This window comes from Hyaena hyaena, unplaced genomic scaffold, assembly GCF_003009895.1.
Source record: "Hyaena hyaena isolate Hyena2069 unplaced genomic scaffold, ASM300989v1 scaffold_1133, whole genome shotgun sequence".
Classification (NCBI taxonomy): Eukaryota; Metazoa; Chordata; class Mammalia; order Carnivora; family Hyaenidae; genus Hyaena; species Hyaena hyaena.
In genome coordinates this window covers 481,072-505,738 of record NW_024081767.1, presented here as the reverse complement: position 1 = coordinate 505,738, position 24,667 = coordinate 481,072, and the positions used below count along the sequence as shown (strand labels likewise).

The 24,667-nt window shown below is 34.7% G+C and overlaps 2 protein-coding genes across 4 annotated transcripts in view; one reads left to right on the top strand and one right to left on the bottom strand.

Annotated features, from left to right (window-relative positions):
* The window catches only part of LOC120224232 (RUN domain-containing protein 3B), a gene marked incomplete at its 5' end in the record, with an annotated part of 55,856 nt that extends 46,632 nt beyond the window's left edge, over positions 1 to 9,224 (top strand). The window contains one exon of the mRNA XM_039222458.1: positions 6,858 to 9,224. Coding sequence (XP_039078389.1) covers positions 6,858 to 7,003 — 146 coding nt within the window. The remainder of the gene's footprint in view (positions 1 to 6,857) is intronic.
* The window catches only part of SLC25A40 (solute carrier family 25 member 40), a 62,090-nt gene continuing 40,412 nt past the window's right edge, over positions 2,990 to 24,667 (bottom strand). Inside the window, exons 9-13 of one of the 3 annotated variants that reach the window (XR_005526499.1) lie at positions 21,516 to 21,625; positions 19,302 to 19,383; positions 13,828 to 13,908; positions 13,315 to 13,486; positions 2,990 to 3,364 (exon numbers count right to left, since the gene is read on the bottom strand). Coding sequence is in view for 2 of the 3 variants with exons in the window: in XM_039222455.1 (XP_039078386.1) it covers positions 13,374 to 13,486; positions 13,828 to 13,908; positions 19,302 to 19,383; positions 21,516 to 21,625 (386 nt within the window). In the remaining variant the exon portion in view is untranslated. Of the gene's footprint in view, positions 3,365 to 11,920; positions 13,487 to 13,827; positions 13,909 to 19,301; positions 19,384 to 21,515; positions 21,626 to 24,667 lie in introns of those variants that run through there. The other 2 variants (XM_039222455.1, XM_039222456.1) reach the window with 2 other exon arrangements.

Here is a 24,667-nt window from a genome sequence, read left to right as displayed (position 1 = left end):
ATTGCCTAGAGCATGTTTAACCATTTGAGGAACTGCTAAACTTCTCACAGCAGTTACATCATTTTATAATCCCCCCAGCAATGTATGTGAATTTCATTTTCTCTACACCCTCACTAAGGTTTGTTGTTGATGGTCTTTATACTTATACCAACTTAGTGGGTGTTAATTGGAATTTCATGGTTTTGATTTGCATTGCTCTAATGAGTAATAACATTGGGCATCTTTTCATGTGCTTATTGGCCATTTGTATATCATCTTCAGATAAATGTCTATTCAACTCTTCTGACCATTTAAAAATTGCATTGCTTTTTTTTGAATTGCAATAGTATATTTTGTATATTTTGAATAGTAGACCCTTGTCAGATGTAGGATTTGCATTTTTTTTTTCCATTCTGAGGGATGTTTCTCTACTTTCTTGCTAGTGTTCTTTGACTCACAAAATTTTTAATTTTGACAAAGTCCCATTTAACTAGTTTTTCTTTGGGTTGCTTGTGGTTTTGTTGTCACATCTAAGAAACCATTGCCTAATCCAAGGTCATTTAGATTTACTCCTATGTTTCTTTTTAAGTTTTATAGTTTTACAGCTTACATTTGGGCCTTTGATTTAAGTTTTTGTATATGGTATAAACTAATTGTCCAACTTGATTCTTTTGCATATGGATATTCATTTGCCCCTGGACCATTTGTTGAAAAGACTATTCTTTCCCCAATTGAATGGTCTTAGGACTCTTGTTGAAATGCATTACCCATATATGTATGGGCTTATTTCTGGATTCCCAGTTCTGTTCTGTTGGTCTGTATGCCTGTACCAGTGCTACATTATCCATACTACAATACCACACTGTCTTGCTTTATATTTATAGTAAGTTTTGAAATCAGGATTTGTTCTTTTTCAAGATTGTTTTGGCTATTTGGACTCCACTGAATTTCCATATGAATTTTAGAATCAAATTGTTATTTCTGGGGAAAAAAGGGAATTAGAATTTTGATGAGTATTATTATCTTCTAATCCATGGAAAAATGGGATGTTTCCCCACTTATTTCAACCTTGAATTTTTTCAACAGTAGTTTGCAGTTGTCAGTGTACAACTCTTTCATTTCTTTCTTTGAATTTATTCCTAAGTATTTTACTTTTTTAGATTCTGTTGTAAATGGAATTATTTTCTGAATTTTATTTTCAGAGTGTTCATTGCTTCTTGTATTAGACTTTAAGCATAGATTTTTAAAAAAATATTGTACCTCCTCTGTATCTGTAAAAAAGAAAATAAAAGTGAAGTCAGTTGTAAAGAACTTCTTTGTATTCAGAATCAATCTCTTCTGAATCATTTAATGAAAACTGTCGGTGGCTGTCTTTGCTTAAAGTAGCATTTTCTGTGTCAATAGTGAACCATTTCCTAAACCAATCCTCCACTGATACAGGGATTTTCTCTCAAGTTACTCAGTATCCTGCACATTTTTATGTGCACAATTCCCTATTCACCTTAGAGTTTCTCTTTCTTCCTCAATTAAATCAAACACTTCTAGAAGTTAAACAGCTTCCTTTCAAAGGCCACAAGAATTCCATGGCAAATTGACGTTTGACATCTTAACAAATCCTTCATGGTGTATGAATCAGTCACACCAATTGCTTGTGCTTTAAAATTTCTTTTATCTAGTCCATAGAATTTCTCCTGCCTTCATTTATACACCTGGCATGTGATAAGCAATCCCTCTATGTAGGTCACCAGGCTTCATCTACTTGCAGAGTTTGTCCCAAGCGCTTGGTGGTGTTTTACATGAAAGCGTGAATTGTAGTAATTCTTGTAATGAAGATTTGCTTCAGTAATAGGAAATTTACATCCTACTGTTTTGATGCTCTTATATGAACAAATAACTATTAATTTTAAAAGTAAACTGTAATTTTTTGGAGGCATTTTAGGCAATATATACATACAAGTCAGTATGAGATTGTTAGGAGACCTGTGACCACCATTCATACATGTGCATGCAAAACAGCTGTGTCACTACGCCCTCTTTGCCAGCTCCAACTAGTACACATTGGTTCCAGTTGCTTGAAATTTTATTGCACAAAATGATGACCACCCCTTTTCTTGACCTTTGATTACAAAAAGGTGTCCTGTTCCTTACACAGGTTAATGTAACATTTTCCCTGTTTATGGGTTTATGATCATGGCTAAGGCATCTGTGTAGGCATTCCTTAAAAATTAGGATACAGTTTACTGCCTCTTCATTTCCCCATTGGCCCCTCCCTCAGACTTCCTTATAGAGTTGGTGATATCACCTTTACTTATTCTCACTGTACTTTTGGCATTTTATTATTATTTTCTATGTGTCTGTTTCTACCTTGCATTAAGCTCCCTACAGGCAAGAAGTGGTTCTTGTTACTTTTATCACAATATCTGGCATTGAGCTGAATGACTTCTAACTTAGTAACATTTGTAGTAGTACCATCTGAAGACTTGTGAGTCCAAGACTCTTTATCAATAAGTTTAAAACAAAATGGATCTTTCTTGCTATAAAATGAAAGTCTATTTGCTGCTTCTTTTGCTAACTTGTTTCTGCTAGGAACTATCACTTTTCCTTCCATTTATCTGAGCTAGAAAGTTTTGTTGAACCTTGACTAGTTATTTCCTTCCATATCAGAAAATTGTTAAAATATCAACAAGGATCTTAACATATTTAATTCATGTAGTAATTTTACATGTGTTTATGTGTATGCAAGTATATACTGTTGACATCACAATATTCAAGAATATTTTGGAATAATCACCTATAATTCTTTATCTTAACACTTCCTTCCTTCTGCTTATTTCCTTTTTTTTTAAGTTTATTAGAGAGAGAGAGAGAGAGAGAAAACATAAATGGGGGAGGGGCAGTGAGAGAATCCGAAGCAGGCTCTGCATTTTCATTAGGGAGAGCTTGAACTCAGAAACCCAGTGATCACGACCTGACCCGAAATTAGAATCGGATGCTTAACTGAGCCATCCGGGTGCCCTTTTTTGCTCGTTTCCTTTTTATTTTTTATTTCCTTTTATAGTTGCATGCTTAATCACAACCTAATCATTTTGGAATCTTGTGAAATTTTTTTCCCTTTTATTTTTAAGTGAAGGCTTACGTTGAAGTCTCTCTTGGCTTTCTTGGGGTACCAGACTGCCCTGCATGTTCCACAGTATTTTCAGAGGCTGGCGGTATGTCTTCGAAGGCTGGTTTTCCTGGGTAGATTCCCCTTCCCCCCATCATGCTCTTCTGGATATGCCCCACTCAGCTCTGCCGTATGATTTGTTTTCGTTGGGGCACAACTGAGGACTTCGTGTACCTTTGTCTTCTTCCCCTACTCCAACTTTTTGTTTTTATAATTTCAAACCTACAGAAAAGTTGAAAGAACAGAATGATTCACCAATGTTACCATTTTGCCACACTTGCATTATGTTGCTCTTGTTTTTGTGGGGAACGTGCTCCCTTCATTTACTTGTACATCTGCCTTTTCTGTTGTGCTCAGCCATTTCAAAGTAAATTGTAGGTATCATAAACTTCATCTGTAAGTATGTCAGCATATATCTCCTAGGGATAAGGATGTCTTTTTAAAAAGCCACACCATTATGACCCTTAGGCAATTTAAAATTTAACATCAATACAATATTACCTGATAGTTTGTTAATATTCTTAGGTCTTAACTTGTCCAGTAATATCCTTTAAAAGCCTTTTTTTGTTATGTCCAGACCCTAGTCAAGGATCACATATTATTTACTTTTCAGTCTCTTTGGTGTTATCCACCAACTTGGCTTTTTCTGTCATGCACGTTTGTATATTGAAGAGCCCAAGCCAGTTTTCTTAAACGTCCCACAATTTAGATTTGTCTGATGTTCATTATTATCACATTCTGGTTAAATATATTTGCAGTACAACATAAATGATGCATGTTTGTCAGTGCATATCATCAGGAGCTGCTGTCCTTTTTGAACAGAAACCTTTAAAGATGGCTCCTGTGTCCTTTTGACACTCCCCTAGTCTGTCATAGCTTCCTCACTTTGTGGTAAAAAAGATGTTTTGGGTTACTTTTCGTACATTTCATGCCCACACCCAGGATCAGCTATTTCTTCAGGAAGACCTACTTCCTTAGGAGCTCCTATGTGGCTCAGTCAGTTAAGTGTGTGACTTTAGCTCAGGTCTTAATCTCGCAGTCTGTGAGTTCGAGCCCCAGGTCGGGCTCTGTGCTGACAGCTCAGAGCCTGGAGCCTGCTTCAGATTCTATATCTCCCTCTCTCTCTGACCCTTCCCTGCTCACACTCTTTCTCTGTCTCTCTCAAAAAGAAATAAACATTTTAAAAAACCTATCTCCTTATACTGGGAAATGTTAGAGGTCATAATTTAGCATTAGGGGTGCCTGTTGCTACTGGAATAGTAATTGTTTCTAGCCCATGGAAGAGTTAGGAAGTTTTCCTTTTAAAGAAAATTATACTTTAAATATATTTTACAATTTAAATTTAAAATTGAGGATTTCTGTGCACTTGATTTTATATTTTGACATGTTATGGTGAATATATTGGTTCCTAATTTACATGAACATAATTGTTTGCTTTATCCTACTATATATTAATTTCAAAATAACAGTATCTTACTAGAAGGTAAGATTTCTAATTATTTTATCTTGAGAATATATGCTAGAGTCCAATTACTGTGCTTAAAGTTCATTTCAGTTCTTTTCACTTCTGCTTTTCATAGTTAACCATTTTTATTTTTGAATTATATACTGATTTTTAAAATAGAAGTTCAAATAATTTACATCCTCCTCCTCTAGATAAAAGGCTACATGCTATATGCTATTCTGCAGTTTGCTTTTTTCACTTGACAGTGAAATCACTACCTAGCAGTACATAGAGATCTTTCTGATTTTCTTTTGCAGGTGTATAGTACCCCCTTGTGTAACTATGTTAGACATATAGATTGTTTAATCTTTTGCATTACTGTATGATTGTCTTTGTATTAAAAAAAATGTTAGCTAAGTATATACTTGCACAGAATTGCATACAGGACTCAAACAGATACTCGTATGCCAGTGTTTGCACCAGCACTGTTTACAATACTCAGAAAATAGACACAACCCAAGTGTCTGTACAGATGAATGGGTAAGCAAAAAGTAGTGTATACATACAAAGGGATATTATTCAGCCATTAAAAAGGAATGGGGTTCTGATACATACTACAACATGGATGAACCTTAGGCAACATGGTAAGTGAAATAAAGCCAGACACAAAAGGGCACATATTGTATGATTTTACTTACAAGAATGATATATGGTAGGCAAATTCACTGACAGAAAATAGAGTTTCCAGACACTGGGGGTAAGGGAAGAATGGATAGTTATTGCTTAAATGGGTAGAGAATTTCTGTTTGGAGTGATGTGATGAGTATTTTGGAAATAGTGGTTATGGTTACACAGTACTGTAGATAAAATTAATGCCACTGAGCTGTACAGGTAAAGTAGAAATTTGGAAAGGCTATCCAAAGCAGTTGAGTTCCAAAAGCATTTAACAAAAACTCCAGAATGTTGATTCTGGCCCAAGAGAGGTCTCTAAGCTTAAACCTGAGAAGGGTCCTTGAACACCTAAATCTTTTGATCCTGAGAAGGGTCCTTGAAACACCTAAATCTTTTGATCCTGAATTAGCACCATGAACATTTTAAATTTTAATTTAACAATTATTCTTCCATATCTTTTTCTAATGCTTTTATATTTTCCTGTATTTTACTTGTCAGCAAAACTATGAAGTTAACGCAGCTAGTCATCTTTAGTATCTGTTCTCATTTTACAAAGCAAATAGGCTCTGAGAAGATCCTTCCCTAAGGCCGTACAGCTAAAAGGGAGTAGGAACATTCTTGGGTCCCAGTATAGGTAGGTCCTACAGAGTCATGATTCATTAATTATATAATCATTTAATGACCATCTCCTCTCAGCTAGACACTGAGGATATAATAACAAACAACAAATTCCATGTCCTTTCTCAGTGTACAGTTTAGAAAAAGAGCCCCACAATGATCATATATATAAGATTACATAGTACTGTGTACACAGCCCTACGTATCATATCATAGTTCAACTAGGTGGGTTAGAGTATAGAGTATTATGGGAACACTTCACAGGCGCCGTTTGAAACAATATATAGTACTCAGAAACACCTGCTGTCTGGTTCAGTTTATACTTGTATACCTGTGTAAGTAAAACTTAAGCTTTTTATCTACTTAGGAAACCTAATTTTCAAAGCTTACCCTTTCAGTCTCAAGGGTACTTGAGACTCTACTTCTAGCTGGTACTTGAAACTCCACTTTGGGAAGAACTCGTATTTCCCAGCTGTGCACACATCTGCCATCTTCCTTCATATTCCTACTGAAGTCTAGCACATACTCAAGTTCCCGATGCAAAGTAGATGCTAAATAAATGTTTATTCACTAAGTGAGTTAAGGCTCTCGTAATTGAGCCCTCTTAGTGAACTGAACCAGTTTTGCGTCTATGGCAGTACTTTACCTGCATGTGGATTTCCCTATATTTCTGTGGCCTGTGCACTGATCTGTTACTTTAGTTTATTATCCTTTACTGACTGAACATGAACATATTCTGGAAAAAAGGTGAACTTCTGATTTTCATCTTAAAACAAGGTATCTCACTTCCATATCTAGAACTTTTATGAGGAGCACAAATAATTCTCTGGTAATGTTTTTTTAAGGGTGACACTGAAACTATGGAAATATATAGATATGTTTGCAATATTTTGTAAAGTATGTCAGTTTTAGCTTTATAAGATCTTTTGGTACCATTCTTCAATGGCAATTAAATATTTGTTATTTTATCTTAACTTTCAGGTAAAGAAGATACTCCCTCATTACTCGGTCTCTGTGGGTCTCTAACATCAGTGGCGAGTTACAAATCACTAACAAGTCTCAAATCTAATGACTACCTTGCAAGTCCCACAACAGAGATGACAAGTCCAGGCCTGACTCCATCCTGAAAAATTTTATGTAAAAGCCAGAAGTTTTTATGTTGCAAATGTTTTATTTACATAAGTTTGACTGCTGGGAAAACCTTTGGAATTTTATATTGTTCTGGCACATGTCTGGAATTCTATTGCTTCTTTTAGAGAATGCAGTCTACTCCATGTGCCCTTCTGAGTGAAAAAAAAAAGTGATTCTGCCATTTTCATTTTAAGATTCTTATATTTGTCACTGAGGAAGTTTAAAAATGAATAGGCTTAAAAAAAAGTTCAAATGTCCTTTAAATTAATAACCCATTGTAAACTGTGATGTATATTTATTATTCAGGTGATTTCATATATTTAATGTATCATAATTGCCAGGTTGAGTTCAAGGTTTTATTCCAGAAACACATAAGTTTTTTCTTTTACTCTTTTATTCAATGATTTTCTAAAATTACTTGTTAATTAACATTAATTTTTCATTAATTTCTTCCTACGTTCTGATGTTTAAATGCCTTGTTTTTAATATTAGGAGGAAATTCTCAACTGGTTTCACGGTGGCTTTATTCAGTTTTGGTATCAACATTCCATTAACATTTTACAATTTTTGTAGGAATGTGCCTTTAGGCCATCATTTAATTTATTAGGGTCATATGGAAAGTACACCATTTCGGTAACATGAGTAAATTTCTTATCTGTGTTTTCCCCAAGATTTTCTTAAAAGGCTATTTAAAAATATCACATATTCGTCAATAGTTGGAAACATTTAAAAATGTACAAATACTTGTTGAAAAGTATTAGGAAAGACTCCCAAGTTCATTTAAGGATTTGAGATCCTTTAAGTAAGGATTAGTAATCACCATATAAATAATCTGACATACAGGGCTGTTTTGTTCTCCCTTGTGTGCAACAATGAATCATGCAATGTTAACATTAAAAATCCCTACACTTCTTCTAAAGGTAGTTTTTTTTTTTAAAAAAAGTTACGTGCTGTAAACTTTTTGCAACTATATATTTCATCCATAAAAATCCCACCATGGTGAAAGAAAAAAAATGTATGAAGTATATTTTCTATAGTAAGTAATATGAGGAAAACATTATTAGTTGTGCCAAAGAAGTTTTCTATATTGTTTACACGAAGAGGACACAATACTTAATGGGGACTTCATATGCTATTTTTGTTTATTAATTAAACATTACATTCAAACTTAGTAGCTTGGACATACAAGAAGAATGTTCCTCCTACAACAAATTTCTTTTATTCAGAGGAGGCAAGAAGAGTGCTGAACTTATTACATCATTCTCTGCATTCGAAATGTGTAGGAGTGTGGTAGTTCTTTGCAATATTGAGAACTTTATTCTCATAATTTGGAATTTAAGATAAATAATAAGGCTAGTCTTATATGTAAGACAGTTTAAGCAATGTTATTTCAGGGACAAAGGCGGCCTGGAAGCTGTTAAAATAAGTTATCCTAGATGTACCAGAACATATTCAGAGCTTTATTCCTTTAGCTTAAGGCTTTAGTACTTGTAAAAATGCAAATATTCTTGAAAAATGGTATCTTTAACCTACTCTTAGTTCTGTGTACCTTATTATGAGTGAGGTATCCAAAGCGATTTTTGACGAGCCTGGGGCTAGAAGGAAGATAAAAATGAGGACAGTGGAAACACTGGGAAGAAAGAGTAAGAAATGGCTAAGTTGGGGAACTTGAAAAATTTTAAACTGGCTTAAGCACTGTTGCTGCTTTCCTAAAAAGCAATCAGAGTGTGTAAAATGCTTTATCATTCATGGGCCACTCTGAACCAACATTTATTATTCCTCAGTAATTAAAAAAAAAATCATTGTTAAATTTTTTTCTTACATTTTTATAATACAGAAAGGAAATTCAAGATTCCATAATTGATAATTTTCCAGATTTGTCTAATGCATAACAGTAACCTGTGCTGCTAAATGCAGATTTAAACATGACATCTGAGGATCATTACTTTTCCTCCTTTCTTGGGGCTCCTGGTATAAAATCCATCTGCTGATGTGACTTCAGGTTTCTGTACATTTTATTTCACACTTGTTATATATGTATAATGTTTGCATGAGGAAACCGTGTATGTCTCAATCTTTAATTTTAGGTGGTAGTGTTTATTGTTTACATACCCTACCCAGAATAGAATGCTGAATTATATGCTAATTTTTCCATGTGTATTTTGTTGCCTTGATGTACTATACTTGTTGCATGTATATTAAACGTTTTGTACCATGCATTAGTGGTTATGTTTTTTCCTTGAAGTTACTTGATTCAAGTTGTACGCTGGGCTTTTTATTTTAGCAAATATGGTAAATGCATATTATTCAACACCTAAAATACTAATATGACAAAAGTTTTGAAGAAATCTTTAACTCACATATCTTTTATTTAAAGAAAATAACATGATATGCTTTAGAATACACAATATCTATTGAAGGGGTACAATACAATAGTGATTTAGGTGGTTGCTAATATAATTATGTAACAGCCCTATTTATATGTTTTCTCGCCTATAAAATGGAAACATCACCATCTTCTCAGAACCTATGATAGCATTAGGATGATGTCAGCATTAAAGGAATTATATAAACTAAGCTTTTATTTAGGTCATCTTTATTAGATTTACATAGTAGTTTTCAAGTGGTTAAAAATGTGTCTCAAATTTACACCTTAAGGAAATTTTCTGTAAAAGTTCTTATTCGTAAGTGAAATCTCCAGTTTTGATAAATAGACTGGATTACTTCTGAAATGTCACATCACTATGAACATCAGGTCTCTTAAATATCTTTCAATATCTTTTAATCACTGTAAACAAAGCAGCCCCTACTTGGCTTTAGATTCTCTTCTTTTTAACTGTTGTGGGGAGATAAAATTATATCAATGACATTATGGTTTCTTTTAAAAGTATATTTTACTCCAAACTAGTTCTTATTACAAGTCCCCATTATTTCTCTAAAACCCAAATAAAACCAAAGTTTCACTACATAAGACAGCCTTACTACATATGTGACACATTCTGGTGCTGTCTGTGCTGTGTTGAGCTAAACTATGCTAACCTATTTTCTTCTCAGTGGAAAAAAAACAAAAACAAAAATGCTGGTCTTGGAAAACAAACTCAACTCTGTAATTACTACAGCTGTGCCAAAAATGCTGCTTTGGTTTCCCGATGCCTTCTTGTTTTTCCTTATCTGGAACTAAATTCCACTGTCTGAATGGAGCCTACCACTTCCAGGTATGTTTAACTGGATCACCTGTCCTAATCTTAGAAGTATTTCCTGACACTGCCTCTCTGCTCCCAAGCTGAGTCCTTAGGTTTTCCATGACTTTCTTTGCAGACTTCTGCCAAACAGCTCTGCTGTCTCCTTGTAGCCAGTGACAGCATCTGAAGTATCTTTTATTTTTAAATATTTTTAAATGTTTTATTTATTTTTGAGATAGACAGTATGAGCAGGGAGAATCAGAGAGAAAGGGAGATACAGAGTCTGAAGACAGGCTCCAGGCTAGGTGTCAGCAAAGAGCCCAACGCGGGGCTCGAACTTATGAACCGTGAGATCATGACCTGAGCTGAAGTCGGACGCCTAACCGACTGAGCCACCCAGGCGCCCCTGAAGTATCTTATCTCAAGTGCTGTTTAAACTGCCTACCACGCAGAAGATCGGAGTCAATGTTGAATGATTAAAATTTATTTAAAAAGTTCATTTTGGAAAAAAGTCCAAAACTAATAGACTAAACTTTTCCACCTCCCTGGAACTCATGCTCCAGAAAGAGGGAGGGAAGAATTTAAAGAAGTCATATCTGGTTAAATAGGTATAGTGAGTAGTTTTCCTAGAAATAAAATAAAAAAATTATTTTAGCTTCATATCTAATTGTTACAAAGTCAAATGCGTATTATATGGAAGGTAGCATGCAATACTTGAATTTCTTATTAAAAAAATTTATACACATAAGAAAGTAAATGTATATTTTAGAAAACTTAAATAGAAGGAAACTATTTGCTTTCAGAAAGCAAATCAGAAAGATTACAAATATAATTTCCAGCCAAGCACTTTTTAGTTGCTACTATTTTTAAAAAATTTTTTTATTTAAATAAAACATGAATGTTTCTCTACCTCTACCATGTAATTATGGAGAAAACTTCTTTTACTCTTCTTTTCATCCACATACACTGCATGTAATATGTATTAGAAAAGCTTCTAGAGAGGGGCGCCTGGGTGGCTCAGTCGGTTAAGCATCCGACTTCAGCTCAGGTCATGATCTCACGGTTCGTGGGTTCGAGCCCCACATCGGGCTCTGTGCTGACAGCTAGCTCAGAGCCTGGAGCCTGCTTCTGATTCTGTGTCTCCCTCTCTCTCTGCCTCTCCCCCCCTCACGTGCACTCTCTCTCTCAAAAATAAACATTAAAAAAAAAAAAAGCTAGGGAGTTAGATTTATTTATTTTAATCATAAATGATAAGAATTTTCCATACATGCAGTCATACAGTCCTGGGGGTGGTGGAAGTGGAAATATCCTTTTTGGTATTACTATTAAGTTGAAATATCAGGGATGCCTGTGTGTCTCAGTTGGTTAAGCATCCTTAGGGTCAGGTCATGATCTTATGATTCCCACATCGGGCTCTGTGCTGACAGCTCAGAGCCTGGATCAGCTTCAGATTCTGTGTCTCCCTCTCTCTCTGCTCCTCCCTGCCTCAAGCTCTGTCTCTGTCTCATAAATAAACATTAAAAAAAACAAAGTTGAAATATAGGACTGCCTCTTATAAGTTACATATTAAAATTTTTCTGTTTGCTACTAATCAGTTACCAAAAAGAAGCATAACAGAACCAAGGTAAATTTAAAGTTAATACTGTTAGACATCAGTGTTTAAGATAAAACTTTCTTATATATAGTATTAAAATAATTTTATATGAAAATATTTAGCATGAAGCACAGCGATACTTTTAAAAAATCAAAATATTTTAATGACTGTTAAAGTCATAAATATTTATGATTTTATAGATATGTATGTTGCAATTTTAAGGTAAATCAGTACAGGATAAAACAAACACAAAAGACTACATACACACCTTACATATTCTGATGAAATATATAAACTTTTTTCTATAATACAAAATACATTAGTTCCTCTACCTACACTAGAGGTCTGTCACTGAACATATTACTGTATTTTAGGGAAAAAAATACTTCACATTTTCCTAGCCTACACATAGACTATAATAAAGTGTATTTTCTTATAGGATATAGATCCTGAGAAAATCAAACAAAAACCAAAAAAGGACATCATTTCTGTCCTGCCCTCGTCACCCTTCCTTGTTTCATTCCTGCAGTCATGGGCAACATTACTGAGGCCCTAGCCTACAGTGACAGAAAGCTCTTTCTTCAGGGAAACTGCTTCCTCTTTAGTCTCTTGACCTAGCATACTAACATGAAGATATGTAAAATCAAGGGACATTTTGGAAATATTCTGTGTCTTATACTATATTAATAATCTCAACTGTGTTAGAAGCAGCCAATACAAGTGACCTAGAGAATTCCACAAACAGTGATACCTGAATTACAAGATGGCTGAAACCAGAAGCCCTTCCTTGGCTGATACAACTTTTACTAATCTAAATGTATTGTGCTTTTCTACTGCACAGCCGAGAGTCACTGTGCCAAGCATTTAATACCATCAGTAAAGATGACTCCTACGGGGCAGAAACAGTAAATAGTCTTTAATCATCAAAAATATCATCTATATCATATAAACAGTTATGTTTTGATTCATAAAGAGAAAACAGCCATACCTCTGAAGAAATCCTAACACTGGTGAAGTCTTAAAACAGCAGCAGGAAGAAAAAAAAAAAACACAAAAAACCCAACAAAAAAACACTAATGTATTTGAATTAAAGAAAGTATCTAATAGGTATTATCTGGTAAATGCAAATAATGTTATTTAAAGACTGCCATCTATTATATATTTTTCTGAAATACTTAAATATCTATGTGCATGATTGAGGTGTCTATAAAAGACTTAGGCATTTTTCTTCTAGACTCTCTCTCTACATCATTCAGCACATAATTCAAAATGCTCTGATACATCTGATATGTTCTCAGTTATCTAACTCTCAGATAACTGCTTTCAGTGCTAAGGAATCATTTTTCTTTTCTTTACAAGAACATTTAATGGCTGTGATTTCTGGAAGATCTTTTTCAATATCTCAAAAATCAGAGTAACAATTTATTTTTAAATTAGGATTTTGATCTAGAGGCAAAGTAGAAATTACTACTCATAAATTATAAAATAGAAAAATAATAAAACATTTTAAGATAATGGTTAAAGTTCTTGCCTAAGAGTCTCCAACTTATTATTTGGCTTTGGTTGTTATTTCAAGTTGAAACGGCATCACTAGTACTGCTGTCTTTGAGAATTTTGCTTCTGGAAAAAAGCCTTCCCAGATTCATAGGTACTGATCATAATGGCACAAGCAGGAGCAATTTTAATTAAACGGGGAGTGAGGCCTGAAAAGAGAATAGAAAAAAAATCAGAACAAATTTTACCTTATGTTAAAAAAATTTGATTTCATTCTGATAATGATCAAATGAAGTGATAAATACTGTGCTATCGACTGGTATCAAAGAACAAGGCAAATTACTCCCAAGCTCCTCACTTTAACTCCAGTTTACTTTATATAGAAATTTTTTATTAAATCTGTTCATAATTTTTTTAACTTAAAGCAAAGACGTTTAGGGAGAAGTCATAAGTGTGGAATACTTTCAATAATTTCTTGCTACTTTAGGAAAAGGACAGACTGCAAAAGTAATAATTTTATTCAAAGATTTGGTAAAGCAAGTATTTTTACCTGTAAATAATCCTGCAAACCCATTCTTAGCAACAATATTCTTCATGATAGTCCATGTTGACATATGCAAAGGCATAGAAACTAAATGTTAAAGAAACGATACATTAAAAATTACCACTTAATAATTTTTTTTTAACCTTTATTTATTTTTTAGGAGAGAGAGAGCATGAGCTGGGGAGGGGCAGATAAAGAGGGAGACACAGAATCTGAAACAGGCTCCAGGCTCTGAGCTGTCAGCACAGAGCCCAATGCGGGGCTTGAACCCATGGACTGCAAGATCATGACCTGAGCCAAAGTCAGATGCTTAATCGACTGAGCCACCCAGGCGCCCCAAATTACCACTTAATAATTTCTAATACACATGACACACATCAAGTGTTTATGGTCTTTGGGGATGTGGGGTGTATAATTTCATTATAATAAGAATTTATAGGGGCGCCTGGGTGGCTTCGTCGGTTAAGCGTCCGACTTTCACTTAGGTCATGATCTCGCGGTTCGTGGGTTCGAGCCCCGCGTCGGGCTCTGTGCTGACTGCCAGCTCAGAGCCTGGAGCCTGTTTCAGTCTGTGACTCCCTCTCTCTCTGACCCTCCCTTGCTCACGGTGTCTCTCTCTCCTAGAAATAAAAAAAGAATTTATAATATAAAACATCTATTTACTTAAAGTTTACCCAAAGTCTTATGTTTAATAGTTGGATTCATTAAAAATAAAAATAGAAAAATGTTGTAAGTTTAAAGGTATATAGGACTGAATATAATCAAGGAGGAATATACAGATGGATTCTCCTGAACTGACTAAATTTCTTAAGCTTGGTGGTGGGTATATAAAGGAATGCTTTTTTCCATGCCTTAAAAATTTTTCATAATGAACATTTTATGAGATGTATAGAAATCTTCATGGGGTTCCCAAGCCAAACAGAAGCTCTGGTAACCATTTTTCATTATATTTTTATTGCACACATTTAAAAAACTTTTTTTCTAAGAGGTGTTGAGAAAAATAGCTTATTCTCCCTAGTGAGGTTTGGCTTTATTAAAATCTTTCAAATAGATGTGCCAGTCTTGAAATAAATTAGATCAGTCTTGTCTCCCCCAAAGGGTAGATTTACCCTTAAAAAAAAAAATCTGAATTTTTAAAAAACTTGCTAGAAAACAGTATTTCAAATTGTACAGGCACCAGAAGTACAGTTACTGAAAATGCACAGACTTCACTTTGCATCTCCCAGTCTTTGTCTCTCTCATTTGCAACCAAATGTCTGAAACAGTAAAAAAACTATTGTTTTAAAAACAGCAAAAATAGATTTCACTGAGGTTCAAACATACAGCTGTAAATGAGCTATTCATGTTTTACTTTACTTACCTTTATTTTACACAATGATTCTAAGCAGCTGGCTTAACCCAAAGACTACTAAGTGCAGTAAGTAAAACAAGAGGCTGCTAAGAAGCAGGTACACTACCATGAGAACACTGATAGCTGCACACTGAAGCTGTCAAAGTCTTGGTTTGAGACCAGCTGAATGAGAGGCAAACACTACTGTATTATCCTCATTAGCTGCTGAGTGCTGCATTAGACTCCACAATAATCAATGCAAACACGGACAAGTGGGTCATTAAGAAAGATTAAACTATGTGTTATTAAGCAAGCCCAGGGAAAAAAGGGAAAGGGTAAGAGAGCTTTCAAAAATGGCTTTTTAGAATTTTGCCACTTAATAGAATGGGGCTTATTATCTCTCATCTCATTTATATAAATACCAGATTCTCTATGAAGATAAAAGAGGCCTTGTTATTTAAGAAGCTATATGATCAATATAAATACTATAAATATAATAACTATAGCAACCCAATAGAAAGACATTTTTTAAACCAAGAACAAAGTATTTATGAATGAAATAGAACTTTCTAAAGAAAGTCAATGACAAAAAACTTTATCCTATGAGTCAGCAAGTTCATGTCTGAATTATTCCATTTAAAATTTGAAAACAACTGGTTTAAGAAAGGAAGCCAAATAGTCTGGTATTTCTGATCTTGTAGAATTCAAGCCTCAAACTGGTCCCTGTTTAAAGAGCAGGGTGCAATAAATGCAGAAGAGAATGGACAGAAAGAGTTATCTACTAAAGGTAATCTCAGTAGAGCTCCAAGGCAATCTCCACAGTATCTCCTGCATGAAGTTCCAACACTGAAGAGCTATTCCTACAGGAATAGTGTAAGGAAACACTGTTTGTTACTATGTATTTCAAGCATAGACAACAAAAAAAACTCATTTACTGACTCTCCACATTTATCAAATCCAAATATATCTTTTAGATGCAACTGAAGTCCTCAATATATTCCTTCTTGATAACGATTCTTGCTCTCTCCTTAGAGGTAACCACTCTCTTTTTTCCTTTATCTTTCTCATGTATGTGTTTAAACCTTTACTACATCTGAACATATCCATCAATAATATACACTCTTGCTTTTTATGCTCTTGAACGTCATATAAATGCTATATGATACTGTGCATTTGTAATGTGCTTTTAGGATTATCTATGTTGGCAAGCATAGCTTACTTTATTCATTTTAATTGCTGTATGGTATTGCATTATATGAATGATCACCATTTACCCATTTCCTTGGTAGGGGCTATTTCAGTGCTTTCTAACTTTTTGGGAATAAAATTCCTTCAGTAAGTATCCTTGTAAATGTGCAGACATTTCTCTAGGGCACATATCTAAGGTGGAACTGCTTTACTTCCATGCTATCATCATTAGCAGCCTCTTGTTTTACTTACTGCACTTAGTAGTCTTTGGGTTAAGCCAGCTGCTTAGAATCATTGTGTTTATCAAGAAGACTTCAAAGAGGCTTCTTGATATTGCCAGATTATTTGCCAAACTTAGATTCTCACCTGCCCAGCATGAGCGTTCCCATTGCTTCTATCCTCCCCAACAACCTGGTGGGGATCTGAGCTACGTTTATAAAGTTGAAACCTTAGATTAAATTTTTTTCAGTGTATTTATTGAGAGAGAGCAAGCGAGTTTGGGGGAGGGACAGAGAGGGGGGGAGAGAGAGAGAATCCCAAGCTGACTCCATACTGCAGCACAGAGCCTGATGTGGCACTTGAACTCATGAACTGTGAGATCAAGACCTGAACTGAAATCAAGAGTCAGATGCTTAACCACCACCCATGCACCCCAAACCTAAGATTAAAAAATTTTAATATAAGTGATGGACTCATAAGTGAGGTAAAGTTACCTCTACTATAAAATCTGGCACTCACTACATCCTAATATGCTTTTTTTCCATTAGATTATGAGCTGTTTGAGGAGTTGGACATGGCCTTGTTTGTCTATATAAACCAGCATGGTGCACTCAATCAGTAGTTGGCTAATGGATGGGAGAAATGGTCTAAGTGCATTATAGAGATCATACTCTTGCAAGAACTCACCATCATTCCATAAGTAACACTTCTAATTTTCCTTTTTGCTTAGAGTTAATGGATTTGGTGTAGCTGAGCTACAGAGTGGAAGAACCACTTCAAACAGACCTGATTTACCTCTTTGGTGGGGATAAATAATACATAAAAATGAAAAAATGTGTATGTTTATATATTTATCACTGTTTATCCCTCAAATCAGAAGGCAGTTTGCAGTAGAAGCCTATTTTGCTAATAGCTGAAGCAGAGGAACAGGTAAAAGTGACCAATGATGATCATGTAAAATTAAGACCTGAGGCTTATTTAAGATTTCTCCTTTGGCATTTACTGGAGAAACATTAGGGGAAAAAACAGCGATAGGTAGGAGCTGAATCTAGTGAAAGATGATACTTCCCTGATGCTAGTCTCAACAAGGATGTATAATCACTATCATCTAGGGAACATTTTCAAAATACACAAGCTAGAGCCCCAGATTAGAACTATTAAAAGAGAGTCTACTGGAGGTGGTGCCCAGCTTCAGATGTAGTAAAAAAGCACCCCAGGTGACTCCAAAGATTATTTACCCAGAGAAGCGACTCTCAAACCTTCGTGAGCCTCAGAATCTACCTGTAGGGACTCCTATATTCTCCCTATCACCATGACCATTTCCTCATGGCCATAGTCATGAACCGCAATAAAGAGAATATTCTCACTATATTAAATACTTCAGGTGATAGAGGAAAGAGGAATTCTGATGAGCTGGAAGAATAAAACAATAATTTCAATCAAACTCCCAAGGGAGAACAGATAGGGCACAGGCAGCTAAAAGGCTCACACCTAGGGGCATGTGGGTGGCTTAGTCAGTTAAGCGTCTGACTTCGGCTCAGGTCAAGATCTCACGGTTCGTGGGTTTGAGCCCCGCGCTGGGCTCTGTGCTCACAGCTAGCTCTGAGCCTGAGTCTGTTCCAGATTCTGTGTCTCCCTCTCTCTCTGACCCTCCCCTGCTCATGCGCGCTCTCTCTCTCTCTCTCAGAAATAAATAAAACATTTAAAAAAGTTAATTTTTTTAAAATAAATTTTTTAAAGTAATCAACTTTGATTACTTCCCAGGTTTTAGTTAGCTCCTATTATTAGTGGGGTCTAGGGCTTTGGAAAGTCAAGGACAGAGTTGTCATCAGATTCGGTTTCAGAGTTTGGTAAACAATGTTTCCTTCAACATTATAATACCTATTTTACTTGGTATGCAAAATCTTCTGGCTGGTCAAAACTATTTATATTATTATAAAAGGCTTATCAATCACAAGGTTTACATGACATAATTTTGTAATGAGTAATTTCCAGTCGGTTTGCCACACTTTTTGTAGATAATAAATAATGAATGACAGAGGGATCTGGTGGAAGCAACTAAGAGTACACTTTTGTTCTAGAAGAAATTACAGGTTATAAACAAGTAAAAACTATCAAAAGAAGGGAAGCTAAAAAATAAGCAGAAAAAAATATATATGTATACTAATGAAACAAACACAAGAGAAAATGGGTTCCTAGTAATTTCCTACCCTTCACCCTAATTTGTCTAGATTTATTTGAAAGAATAGTTATGGGGCGCCTGGGTGGCTCAGTTGGTTAAGAGACCGGCTCTTGATTTCAGCTCTGGTCATGATCTTGTGGTTCATGAGATGGAGCCCCTACACATGGTTTGTGAGAGCAAGTCCCATGTCAGGCTCTGCTAGCGGGGAGCCTGCTTGGGATTCTCTCTCCCTCTCTTTGCCCCCTCCCTGGTCCTGCTCTCTCTCTTTCAAACTCTTTAAAAGAAAAAAAAAAAAAAGAATAGTTATACAGTATATTGCCTTCTATATAGCAGGTATGAGACTTAACTGACGGCATACAAAATAGATTTTTAAATTTCTTACATTTTGGAGAGGATTGAGAGTATTTTTTTCTGGGCATTCCATTCTAACAGTATATTACAGTTTCAGTAAAACCAGCAAAGGAAAAAAAAATCTTATTTTCCTTATTTTCTTTCTACCTCAAAAGAAAAACAAAAAACATTCATGGCATCCTGAAAATGTTTTAACTTAATTAAACTTACTTTTATGACATTCATATATCCAAAGTTGTGTCTGCTTTTGTGTTTTTACCACATCAAATGGCAAAGTTGCAACAGCTGCAAACTATCACAAAAAATTGATTAATTTAAATATACATTTAAACTTTCTCTAAATGTTTTTACATAAATCTACGTAGCAAATTACTTTAGGATAATAGTGGAAATTTTAACTAGACTGAAACTTAAAATGAAAGCGTTATCTATTCAAAGAGAACTTGTTATTAAAGGGAAAAATAACACGTCCTTTATATTTCTCCCAAAATTCAGAAGTAAATAGTCTCAAAAAAGCTCCGCTGTTTTCTTGAGGTCACACAACTACCAGTGATAGAATTATAATTAGAACCAGACAGACCACTCACTCCAAAACCAGTATATTCACAATTTCTGTAGGTCCTATCATTCCTTTACTATACATGAAGGTAGTAGAGGGAGAGAAAATCCCAATACAGTATTTTAAAACAGAAATTCTCAATTATCTAGTAAGCATTTAAAAATTCCAATAAATATTTTAAAAATAGAATAAAAAATTTACATGAATAAACCTTTGTGAATTTCAACATATTTACCAAATATAGCTATATTAGTTCACAAAACACACTTTTAAAAACGTCTCAAAGTGAATCATAATTATTTTCAAAATGACCTAATCAAGCAAGGAGTTTTTTATAAGAGTAATTAAATTCCTTTAAGAATGTGTCATAATATTTGACATAATAGCCATGCAAAATAAAAATTTTTTCCTTTCTTCCCAATTCACAGTTGACAATAGGCTCCCAAAAAGTTCCTGGAAATCACTGACATTTTATTTCACCGTAACAGTGTTGTTTTATATTTCTGAACTAAAATCAAAGAAATAAGGTAAGTGAAAATCAATTATTACTTCTTCCTCTCTACAATCTAGCATGTAGTAGCAAAAGGTAGCAACAATGTTATAGAAGTCTTTGTTTGACACCTTCTAAAATGATGTGTCTTAGGTTGTTCTGTTTCCTGACAGAAAGTCTGAACATAATCATGTGCTTTTTCTGTTACAGCAAATTTTTATTTGAAAACAGTCAAAGGGCAGCAATATTTTCTAGTAAAATAGGGAATTTTTCTTCATATTTTTGGAAAGCTGGTATAAAATCCTGGAGCCTGATTCAGCTTTTAAAAAAAAGACATTAAGCATTCATTTTAAGTACAAAATTGGTTTTGTGATTCATCTGTTATAAATTTTATATATAACAGTACTTGTTTGTCTTCATTCATGCTGGATTAAAATATAATGAAAATACAATTAAGTTACATTTAATCACCTCAAAAATAAGGATAATGAAAAGACCTTGCTGCTTTTTAACTACTTAAATTACTCAAAAAGTCAACAGGCAACTCACAGGGTTAATCTGACAGAGCTCAGACCTGAAAACACTCATATCTAAGTTTTGAACTAAATCACAGTGGCTTCCTTATCCTCAAGTTTTCCAGTACAATTATTCCAGTATTTTTCTGCAGATCTCCATCCCTTCACTATACTCTTTCAATCTTATTTTCATTTGGTTCCAAAAGGTCAACATCTCATTCTAGGCCATTAAAAACCCATTTTGTAAGTATCTGGGGATAAGAAAATTCTGTGGCCAAAATCATGGTGATATGAAATCTGTATAAAAGATCACTACACTTTATATTATGTGGAGGAGTTGGAAAAAGTGAACTCTCTACTACCTAAAAAAGGACATCTGAGATTCCTACCTTCTGATTGTAACTTCTGTTAAAATTCCTTCAAGAAATGCTAAGCCAAACGTTTCCAAGGAAATAGGAATTAGCTGAGGATGAAATTACTTCTATTCAATCTGATTATACATATGAAATGACACTTCATGAAGTATTACCTAATCAGATCTACTGGCATTTAATTTAATGAACAAATGGGCAAATATTTGGTAAATGATAAAGCGCTATTATCATTAACTGTAATGATCTAAGAAATCCAAAAATTTTTCAGAAAAATGTATTTGTGATATAATAAAATCATAGACACAAAGTGCATTTAAAAGTATTTAATGGTTAATAAATTATTTCCTTAAAAGGGGATAGTAAATACTTAAAGCAGTGCAGCCCCAAGGTAATATCTCAATAGACAGGAAATGCTATATACTTTCTGTTTTAATAAGACAACTACCGTTATTCTGGAAAATGAACAACAAAAGAATATAAACTTACAGAACCAGACAATGCCCCTGAAGTAAAGTGGATCATAAATGTTGGTTCATATAAACCAGATTTTGCACACAGCCACTTCTTTAAAACTTCATAGTTATACCAGTACAGTGCTATAAAAACAGAGAATGAAATAAACACAGAATTTAGAAGTAAAATGTGAACTTTAAATATTTATAAATATATATCTTAAAGGAAAGGAGGAAAGCTAACCTTGACACACCCTACTTTCTGCCTGGACACATACTAGATGAGATTGAAAAAGGGGAAAAAAAATAAGGGAATGAAATTCTCAGAAATATTCTAACAGTCCTATAAACAAAAAGAAACCCAGTAAAGTCCAGTAAAGTAGGACTTTAATTCTAAAACCTGACAATAGAAGGAAAATTACAGTTCAATCTCATTCATTAACAAAGGTATAAAAATTCTTAAAAAAAAAAAAAAAAAGCAACAGAAGCCAGAGTATTTCATAAAAGATCATACACTATGACTAAACTGGGTTTTACTAAGAGGAATGCAAAGTCAGTAAATACAGCAAATAATGCCAAAAACTGCCTTCAAAGGACCATGGAATCCTCTAAGACTGACGTAAAAGCATTTCATAAAATTTAACACATTTTCATTTAAAGCAAAGCAATTTCAACATTAAAAATTCAGGCAACAACAGATGTTGGTGAGGATGCGGAGAAAGGATCTCTTTTGCACTGCTGGTGGGAATGCAAACTGGTGTAGCCACTCTGGAAAACAGTATGGAGGTTCCTCAAANAAAAGACATCCAGATGGCCAAGAGACACATGAAAAAATGCTCAACATCACTCATTATCAGGGAAATGCGAATTAAAACCACAATGAGAGACCACCTCACATCTGTCAGAATGGCTAACACTAACAACTCAGGCAATGACTGATGTTGGCGAGGATGTGGAGAATGGGAATCTGTTTTGCACTGCTGGTGGGAATGCGAACTGGTGCAGCCATTTTGGAAAACAGTATGGAGGTTCCTCAAAAAATTAAAAATAGAACTACCCTATGACCCAACAATTGCACTACTAGGTATTCATCCAAGGGATACAGGTGTGCTGTTTCAAAGGGGCACATGCACCCCAATGTTTATAGCAGCACAATCCACAATAGCCAAACTGGAAAGAGCCCAAATGTCCATCGATGGATGAATGGATAAAGAAGACGTCGTGTATGTACATATATATATATACACATACATATATACACACACACACACACACACATATACATACATATATACAATACATACACACACACACACACACACACACACACAGGAGTATTACTCAGCAATCAAAAGAATGAAATCTTGTCATTTGCAACTATGTGGATGGAACTAGGTAGGGGGTATTATACTAAGTGAAATTAGAGAAAGACAAATACCATATGACTTCACTCATATGAGGACTTTAAGATACAAAGTAGATGAACATAAGGGAAGGGAAGCAAAAATAATATAAAAGCAGGGAGGGGGCAAAACATAAGAGACTCTTAAATATGGAGAACAAACAGAAGGTTACTGGAGGGATTGTGGTAGGGGGGATGGGCTAAAAGGGTAAGGGGCTTTAAGGAATCTACTCCTGAATTTACTGTTGTGCAATATGCTAATTAACTTGGATGTAAATTTAAAAAATAAAAGTAATACCAAAAATAAATAAATTAAATAAAACATAAAGCAATTTCTTGAAAACCTGGGATAAAAGAGAATTTCTTCAACTAGAAAAAGGATATGCATCAAGAACAATAGCACAAGTAATTAATGGTGAAAAAACAGAAGTATTTCCTTTAGAATGAGAAAAAAATGATAGAAATGCGACATTATCATTGCTATTCTTCAAAACTGTTTTAAGGAGCATAGTAAGAAAGAAAAAATAAAAGCTCTAATGAGTAAAAATGAACAAAGTAGTTATAATTACATATTAATGTTTACGTAGAAAATCCAAAATCCAAATAAAAATTATTAATAGAATTTTAAAAGTAGCTGAATATTAAACACAATCTAACAGACAAAAATTAATTATAACACTGCTCCAGCCTAAGATTTGGAATTTTTATTTTAACAGAGTGTATAAAACAACTGCCATGAGGAGTTAAGATGGCAGAAGACTGCAGTTAAGAAGAGTTAAGAAGGACCCCATGCTTGCCTCATCCCTCAAACACACGCAGATAAATATTAAATCATTCTCAACATCCAGGAAATTGATCTGAGGACTGAGAAAATAAACTGCACATCTAGAGGAGGGGAGGAGATGGAGAGATGTGATTTTGGGGGGAAAGACTCACTAGTGCTGTGGAAGGCAGGGGGCCCTGATCAGGGAGAGAGGGAGGAGAGACAGGAAAGGAGGAAGGGAGGGAAAGAAAAATACTGGATTACAAATGTACAAACAGGGAACTCAGTGACACCATAAAACATGGTAACATTCCTATCATAGGAGTCCCAGAAGAAGAGAGGGAAAAGGAGGCAGAAGGTTGATGTGAGCAAATTATAGATGAAAACTTCTTAATCTGGGGAAGGAGACAGACATCCAAATCTTGGAGGCACAGAGACCTCGCATCAAAATCAATAAAAGCAGGCCAACACCAAGACATATTGTTGTAAAATTTGCAAAACAGAAAGATATGGAGAGAATCCTGAAAGCAAGAAGGGAAAAAAAAAACAAACCATAACTTACAAGGAAAGACAAGGTTCGAAGCAGATCTCTCCACAGAAACTTGGTGAGCCTGAAGGGGTGCCATAATGTATTTATTTAACGTGCTGAATGGGGAAAATATGCAGCCAAAAATACCATATCCAGCAAGACTGTCATTCAGAATAGAAGGAGAGATAAAGAATTTCCCAGAGGGGTCCCTTGGGGGGTTCAGTTGAACTACTGACCTCGGCTCAGGTCATGATCTTTCGATTTATAAGTTCAAGCCCTGCATCAGGCTCTGTCCTGACAGCTTGGAGCCTGTAGCCTGCTTCAGATTCTGTGTCTCACTCTCTGTCCCTCCCCTGCTCACATTCTCTCTGTCTCTAATAAACAAATATTCATTAAAAGTTTTAAAGAAAGTTTCCCAGAAAGACAAACTAAATGAATTCATGACCATTCCTAAAATACCCCTGCAAGAAATATTAAAGGGGACTTTTTGAG